Source organism: Ipomoea nil, unplaced genomic scaffold, assembly GCF_001879475.1.
Source record: "Ipomoea nil cultivar Tokyo-kokei standard unplaced genomic scaffold, Asagao_1.1 scaffold1074, whole genome shotgun sequence".
Taxonomy (NCBI): Eukaryota; Viridiplantae; Streptophyta; class Magnoliopsida; order Solanales; family Convolvulaceae; genus Ipomoea; species Ipomoea nil.
The window spans coordinates 4,421,837-4,430,056 of NW_017617502.1; the positions used below are offsets into that span (position 1 = coordinate 4,421,837).

At 36.4% G+C, this 8,220-nt stretch overlaps 1 protein-coding gene across 3 annotated transcripts; it reads right to left on the reverse strand.

Moving 5' to 3' along the window:
* Positions 1–1,759: 1,759 nt before the first annotated feature.
* LOC109182924 (geranylgeranyl transferase type-2 subunit alpha 1-like) lies at positions 1,760–7,481 on the reverse strand. 3 transcript variants are annotated; one of them, XR_002054465.1, is made up of 9 exons: positions 5,987–6,274; positions 5,698–5,866; positions 5,250–5,410; positions 5,066–5,170; positions 3,905–4,705; positions 3,617–3,800; positions 2,934–3,120; positions 2,149–2,764; positions 1,760–2,014 (listed from the first exon to the last, which is right to left on the reverse strand). XR_002054465.1 is itself a non-coding variant. In XM_019333182.1 (9 exons), the coding sequence occupies exons 2-9, from the start codon at positions 6,100–6,102 to the stop codon at positions 2,376–2,378; spliced, it is 2,112 nt and encodes a 703-aa protein (XP_019188727.1). In that variant the 5' UTR covers positions 6,103–6,122; positions 7,144–7,481; the 3' UTR covers positions 1,760–2,375. The 3 variants fall into 3 exon arrangements, 2 of the variants coding, with proteins under 2 accessions (XP_019188727.1, XP_019188726.1); XM_019333182.1 differs by adding an exon at positions 7,144–7,481 and having other exon boundaries at positions 1,760–2,764; positions 5,987–6,122; XM_019333181.1 differs by having other exon boundaries at positions 1,760–2,764.
* Between the last annotated feature and the right edge of the window lie 739 nt (positions 7,482–8,220).

Genomic DNA, 8,220 nt, shown 5'->3' on the forward strand with positions numbered 1-8,220 from the left:
ATGGCTTGAATCATGACTTCGGAGTCAGTTTTAGCTATAACATTATTCTAAAGCCACGATTTATAGCAAGATGCAAGCCTACCCGGACACCTCAAAGTTCCGCTACAAAGCTTGAAGTACGGCCTATGTTGGAGGTGAAACCGGCGATACAGTCCCCGTGATGATTGCGTAGGAGACCGTCGGCGCTAGCTAAACCTGTGGCTTATGTTCTCCAAACATAGAAATACAATTTATGTTCTAATACTAAAAATACACAATTTAAAATCAGAGTCTACCTTAAAAGGTGGACCTGGCCCATGGTATAACAATTGTTATGGGTTGTACTCGTCCTCTCAATTTCTTTACAGCATTCATAATTTTTACAGCTCTAATTTTTGAGCTTGAGTTCAACTCCACTCAAACTTAATTAGAAAAAGTTCATTAATTTATTTTAACACTTTTTTATAGAGTTAATACCCAAAATCGTCTTCGACTATAGTGGTTTTTCTCAATTTTGTCCTAAACGACTTTGGTGACTTAATGTAGTCCCAGAGTTTTGTGTTTTTACTCAATTTCGTCCCAGACTTTTGTGTTTTTGCTCAATTTAGTCCCCCATTTGTTATTCCGTCCATTTGTTGTTAAATAAATAGACAATTCAGTAATTTTAATATTGGCATCCCTTTATTCATAGACATGTGAAGTGCGAAATCCCTCTTTTTTTACGAATTACTCCTAGAATCACTTCTAAAGCTACGAATATAAAATTTGATTCGTAGGTCTGAGAGTAACTCTGGGTGTAATTCGTGTAAGAAAGAGAGATTTCTCACTTCGCAGGTTGAAAGTAAAGAGAGGTCAATATTGATATTATTGAATTGTCCCTTTATTTAACACCAATTTGACGGAATAACAAATGGAGGACTAAATTGAGCGAAACACAAAAGTCTGGGATTATATTAGGTCACCAAAGTCGTTTAGGACGAAATTGAGAAAAACCACTATAGTCTAAGACAATTTTGGGTATTAACTCCTTTTTTATACAAAAAATTGTAATAATAAAAATTTTACAACTAAATATTTTAGCAAAACTTAATAATATATATCAATTATGATCATTTTATAAAATATAAATATAAACATATAGCTAAATATGTGATTATATTTTTAAAAACACTAAATTAAATTCACAAGTTGATAACTCAAGCATGCTTGAATTCAACTAGACAGACGAACGTAATTGAATTAAATTTAAATACTTTTCGCTTTAAACCCGAGTAACTAGACGCATGCCTTACCAACTTGGTTTGAGTCAAATCTAAGCTAATTTACCTCACCTCATTGTGCTCTTTTGCTAGCTAACTGCATACTCTTGGATAGTGATTGTGTGTTTCCCTCGTCAAGCCAAGACAATCACTTATTGGAACAAATATGGTTGATTAATTCCGATACTTGTTGGTTTCAGAAAAAGAAAATTCCGATACTTGTCAAAACCCTTTCATTCAGTCCATTGCACAAGATTTTATTTTATGCATATTACTTTTCTTGTATGATCTTTAGTTTACTTTTTTGATACACTGCATACTCTGTAGTTTACTTTTTTAAGTAGTTTACTTTTCTTGTATGATCTGTAAGCTATTGCATAGGAGCGAGTTTACGAACACACATAAAAAAAACATGGTTGACTAAGTCAATTCATTGACAAAATTTGTCATCAAGAGATGAATAAATATATGTTTTATCACCTATAAATAATGCTCCTCACTTGAAACATACTCACAACACAAACAGAAAGAGATGAGTATACATTGAAACAAGAAAGGCAGAAAAGTAGAGTGTAGAGAACAAAACAGTTGTATCTGTTAGGGCACAAACATATGACAGGGAGGAAGACAGACATGAAGCTCCCGTATGCGGCGTCGTTGTTGGGAGTAGCGATGATCGCATGTTTCAGAGTTGGCTTATGTTTCCCTGATGCCTTCGTCACCTGCTGCGACCCTCGGTTTCTGTTCTGGCTCGTCTTCAACTCTTGCGATCATCGCTACTCCCAAGAAGGGCAAAAAATGGAGTCAAAAATGCATTTCCCAGAGAGAAAGATGAAGAGCAACATGCAAAAGGTGTACTCATACGCATTCTTGGGAATGCTTGCATATTTCACAGTGAGGTTATGCGTACCAGGCCATCCACGGAAGATAGAGCAAATAGTGAGAAATCAACTTCGGGATGCCTTTGTTACCTCGGCTGTTAAGTTTCTCAACTTCTTCGTTCCCAAATTACATTGCACCCCTGCAACCAATGCTTTCTGTTATGTCGTGGCGATTCTGGGTCGTCTTCACTCTCTCGGTTCATCTGTAGTCACTGTTACATAAAGTACACGACAAAATAAGAAGGGCACTTTAAACTTATTGGAGCTTTTGACCATCAAGCCATTTGAGCGATGGCATTAGCTCAGACAGCAACAACTTTAACTTTTCATCAGAAACAGCATTTCCCGCAATATCTAGTTGTATCAAATTCAGATGCTTAAAGACTAAGAATGCTTCCCAGTAATCAATCGCATTGACAGCATCTGTTGAAAATTGCTCGATGTTCCAAGCACTTCCACTACTGTGGCACAGCGGAGAAGAACACAGGTACCTTCTTGTGTCAATTGAGTGTGCACCGATCTCATTGGATGAGATGTCCAATACTTTTAGCGATCTTAGCTGCCTTAGAGGATCCAAAGCAGTGAAACTGCAAAGTAAGTTCTTGCTTAGGTTTAAACAAGAGAGTAACTGCATTGCCTCCATGCCTGCACCAAAATTCATAGAACATGGTATTAATATCATTTTCAATTTAAACATTGAGAAAGAACAGGCAATGTTTCCTGCTACACCTTACGCCATAAATTGATGAAAAGAAGGAATTGCCTTTAAATCAACATGCCACGAGTTCTATAAGTAAGAGCGGGAGTTTTGTACCTTCAATTGACCGAAGTTGGTTGCAGCTAAGATCTAGGATCTGGACCCACAAAAGTTTTTCAACACACCCAACTCGAGAAAGTGAGAGGTTATTTAGCCGCAGACATGAATAATTATAAATGATTGAAGAAGATGGTTCTCGATATTGATGGCAGCGTTCCAGCAAAGACTCTTGATTGGAGAATAACTGCAAAAGGACATTATGAAGATAAACTCAACAACTGAACACTCTCTTTAGAAGATAATTCAAAAAAAAAAAAAAATCCAATTTCTATATATTGTCTCTCTTCAGAATCTCACTCAATTAGCCCTCATTGCAGTTCATTTGCCAAGACAAACATCTGCGCAATAAAAAGCAGTTGATCATCAACTTTAGCCCCCACTCAATATGCCCTCTAGTAAACATCAGGTACTATGCTTAGTTGGTCCCAGCTTATTTTTGAACTTATTTACACCAAAAAGCCAAAGCTGAGCCAAACTGTAAAAATATAAAAAGGATTTTAAGTTCAATTAAGAGGAAAAAATCTTTTTTTTTTAAAGCTCAAAAAGAGCCTCTTTTTGAATAAGCCAGAAACCTAGACAAACGAACACATAACAAGGAGTTCTCTTTTTCCACAGCCAAGGTGAACTCTAACATTCAACAACAAATCATGCCTAAGTGGTTAACAGAACAAGAAAATCACCTGTCTTAGTAAGACAGAGCTGTATTCATCCTTATAGTACTGAATGTGTGGTGGATCCAATTCCATTAAATCATTGTAAAACTGAAGAACTTCTCCATAGTGGTTGCCAGCATTTGAGTCATTATATGACATCAATTGCTCACGTGCCATCAACAATCTTGCAAGTGTCAACTTTCCAATTTTACTGCAACAGAAGGAGAAATTCATAGAGAAGATCAATTAAAAATTACAGCTTGACGAACATTCCAACTTGCACAAGTGCATAACAAATAAAGGCACAGGGCATACCAGTTCACTGATAACAATAACTCCCTGCAGTGAGCTATCTCATTGTCGAGTGTCTGAATATTCCAATCCAAATTCCTTGCTTTGTCATCTATAGGCATTCTCATTTGATAGGATGAGTTAACTAAAATTGACTCTGGAGAAACAGTTTCATATGTGCAAAAGTTTTCCTCTTTCCAAGAAATTCTCTTTTCATTTTCCATTTCTATATGTTCTGAATTGTAAGGTGGTACATGCACTGTAAACATTAGTTGAGCAACAGCACCACAGTAAACAGAGCCACTTAGAGAGACGATGCCTTGGGAATGGGAAATGTTGACCTTTACATGATAAGACTCTAAAGATTGGACCCTATCTGGGAACTTCAGGTATGTCAACCAGGCTTGGGCACACTCAATATCATTTCCTGACAGTGGTCTCCAAACAAGATCTGTATTCAGATTACATTCACATTCAACCTTGACTGTCGATGGGTTTATATTTTTAACAGCCTCACTGAAGTAGAGAACGAGGGGAAGTGTTCTAGCATTAGACTTGGAACCGGCTAAAGGTGACAAAATAAAATTATCCAGCAAACCATCTCTTGTCAAATGAAGACTAGAGCCATGAGGTGGCCATGAAGAAACCAACAAAGTTGTTAACTTCACTGTCTGATCAAGAAGCCATAGATGATAAAACCAACCACTTTGATCATCTGGATCTGTAAAAAGAGCATGGCGGACGAACTCAAGCTCTTCTGTCAAAACATTCTCCTTAGGAGAATATTCTTTTACATTCTCCTTTAGCAAGCGAATCAGAAGAGCACTGTCAAAAGTCATTTGAACAAAAATTACGATAAGAAATCCTTTTTGGGGAGAGGTTGACACATAAATATTTATTTAACAGCCTCCAGGATAAAATTTTCTAAACAGCATCTAAGAATCAAACTGCTGCATTTTGATGGGATGCCAAATACGGATCTTGATGTATAGAATGTTATCAGTATCAAATACATTGTGTTTTTTGGGTTAATTTAGACCCCTTATCTTTAGTGGGTGATAGAACCATAGAAATAGAAGATCAGAACTATTAAGAAAAATATGTTAAACTCTATCTAGGATGGTTTAGTCACAGTTAACACTGTGATATTAACCCTAAGCTATGATATGAAAAATCCCAGTATACCTTCTGTTGTGCCAAGCAGAATAATTGCTAAAATTATCATATATCATGTCCGTTGTATATTGTAGTTCCTCCTCATCTGGAATGTTCTTCAATGCCGTTATAAACCTGAAAGAGCAGAGTAAAGAAAATGACTTGAGATGCCACAGTCTGTCTCACTCGCATCAATTTTAAAAATGCAGGGTACCTCCTATGATTCCAAGCATGGAAATTCCGAGAATCTGCCTTCTGGAACTTGGCCAGAAGCCGTAATTCCTGATCTGTTGAAGAATGCCCTTTGCTTAGAACCCACTTACGATGATACCATGCTCCATAAGACTTATAATTGCTCTTCAATGCATTCACCACCTAATCCAAACATTACATAAATCACAAATAAAATACAGAATAAGGCAACAAGCATATTGCAGCCTATAATCCTCACCCAACCATCAGATTTGAAACAGCAACTAACACTTCCATTTAATAAACTTTCAAGCTTCAACTAACACTATCCAATTAAACCAATTACATTTTTTAGTCTTTATCAGTCCTAGTGATTAAATCCTTCATGTGTCAGCTTCTAACTAAATCTCTTTATTTCAAAATCAAGCTAACAATTTTCTGCTCTCCTACGAAGGGTGGAATAAACATACTAGTTTGAGTTCTTCACCGAGAATTGCTTTGATAGACTCGGCATTATTCTCAGTCTCAGATTGATTAAGTCGGTGATCTACAGCCAGCTTCCGGTAATTCCAAGCAGTGTAGTGCTCCGGATTGGCCTCGAGTAGCTTCGCGCTAAGTTCTAGCGCTTCCTTATCATAACTGATGAAAATAAAAATAAAAATTACAATAAATATTCACCAAATGAGAAACTCAAAAGCCACTGAACATCAATTATAGATTTACTTGAATTAAGAAATAATTCTTAGGGAGGTAGTATACATTTTATTGTGATGAAAGTGGATGAACTGAGTTTGAAGAGATCGAAGCTTGGCGGCTTTGATCGCTGAAGCTTCTTGCTCTTCTTGGCTTGGAGCTCTTCGTGGTCTTCCATGCATCTTTTCACACAAATTGTGGCCTAGGATCGGAGAAAGAGAAGATTCCGGCGACCGGATTCAGTGGAAGCTTCTTCTTTTTTAAGTTTTGTAGAACAAAGAACGCCAATGAATGGGAAATTTTGGCAAAACGATATCAAATAAAATGATGGATTCCCATTGCCCTTGTACTTTGGCTTAAACTTTGTTTACATTTTTATAATTTTAGCAACTTTCTTTGAATTCTTTTCAGACATTATTGCATTAGCACTCCACTTATTAATTATGAAAAAAATTACATAAAATTGAAACTAAATCATTTCAATTAAATTTATATGAAAATTTAATTTGAATACTTGTTAATTTTTTTATATGGTTTATTGAAACGGTTTTGACATTTATGTAAGGATTACATTTGTAACCTATATATGTTGTAATCCCATGTAGAAGAGTACGGCTGAATAAAATAAAAATTACACTCTTTCCTTACTGCTTTTTCTCCAGTTCTCTGTCTGTTCTTCACGAGCTAAGGCCTACCAACAAACTTGCAGTTTAACACGTTATCAACAAGCTCCGGTGAACGGTAACTTACAATTTCTTTTAAGTATGTTTGTTTATGTATGGCTGTTTTCGTATGATTATATACATATTTATGCTAGCCTAAAATCATATATGATCATATATGGATTAATATTCTGCACAAGAACTTGTTTGCATATTTCTGCTAGCCTAGATATAAGGATTAATATTCTGTTAATGTATATTATATGCCTTGTTTGTGCCTTTAAGCTTTCTATTCCAAGCTTGTTCCCCTTTCCTGTATACAAATCTTTTTTTCTAACATTGCTAGACAATCCTTTTAGCATATCATCCCAAAAAAAAAAAAAGAAAAAAAAAAAAAATGAAGTGAACAATTTTCTACTGCATAGTTCGAAACAATCGGAATTTTTTTTGCTGCATTTTTCGAAATACATAAAGTTTGTTTAAATTTTTTCTTTCCCTCGAATCTTTGAACCGGAAAAATTAAAACAAACAAAAAAACGCAATTTTTTTTATAACCCTTACCTGTTCTGCTCAACGGCGGCTTTGTGCGATCTACGATCGGAGATGACGATCGGCGTCCCAAAACGTCACGGCGGCAACGATCGGTGCACGGCGGCGATGTGGTATGTTGGACGGCGTCTAAGCTGCGGATCGACGGAAGCCGAGGTGGGCGGAGCCGTTGCTGCGGCGAAGACAACCAGCGGCTGGAGGAGGCGGGTGACGGCCGGCTTCCTCCCGCGGTAGTGGCGACCGGCGGTGGCTAGCGGCGACCGGTGATGTTTTGCGAAGACAATGGCCGCGGTAATGGTGATCGACGACTCTCACGGTAGTCTGCGGCCGATGGGGTCTCTTCGATTTTCTCGCTTGCGTAAATGAAAAATTAAAGAAAAATTCAAATAAACCATCCCACTATATATCAAAATGCAATTAGACCAACTAAAAAAACATTCAATTCAATCCTGACACTTATTAAAAATGTGTAATTAACTAATTTGACCTATAATATTATAATAACATGTTACCTTCAAATCACATGTCACATGGATGCCACATAGATTAAAATAACTAAAAAAACATTCAATTCAATCCTGACACTTATTAAAAATGTGTAATTAACTAATTTGACCTATAATATTATAATAACATGTTACCTTCAAATCACATGTCACATGGATGCCACATAGATTAATATTTTAAAAGATTATTAAAATAATAAATCAAAATAATTATATTAAAAAACAAAACAAAAAAACAAAAAACAAAAAAAAAAAAAAAAAAAAAAAAAAAACAGACTGCCATGGCTTCTTCCGTTCTTCGTCCATGTCAAACTGGACGGAGCCGGAGCCATCCAGTTCGACATGGATGAAGTAGCTTGCGGGTTTCTCCGTCCAATTTGGACAGAGAAATCAATCAGCTTCTCCATCATATCGAACGGAGAACTCGACGGTTTCTTCGTCCGAAATGGATGGACTCCGTCCGATTTGAAGGGATCAACCATGGCTTCTCCATTCTTAACTTATAGTGAAGCCGACGACTTTTTTTAATTATTTTTATTTTTAGTTTATTTTTATTTTTTAATGGAATGCGACATAGGATGTC

Excerpts from the sequence above, each read along its gene's own strand:
- LOC109182924 (XM_019333182.1), bottom strand. The coding sequence starts at position 6,102 with ATGCATGGAAGACCACGAAGAGCTCCAAGCCAAGAAGAGCAAGAAGCT. Across the intron at positions 5,411-5,697 it reads TCGGTGAAGAACTCAAACTA|GTGGTGAATGCATTGAAGAG; the intron begins GTATGTTTATTC and ends TGTTTGGATTAG. Across the intron at positions 4,706-5,065 it reads TCTGCTTGGCACAACAGAAG|TGCTCTTCTGATTCGCTTGC; the intron begins GTATACTGGGAT and ends GACTTTTGACAG.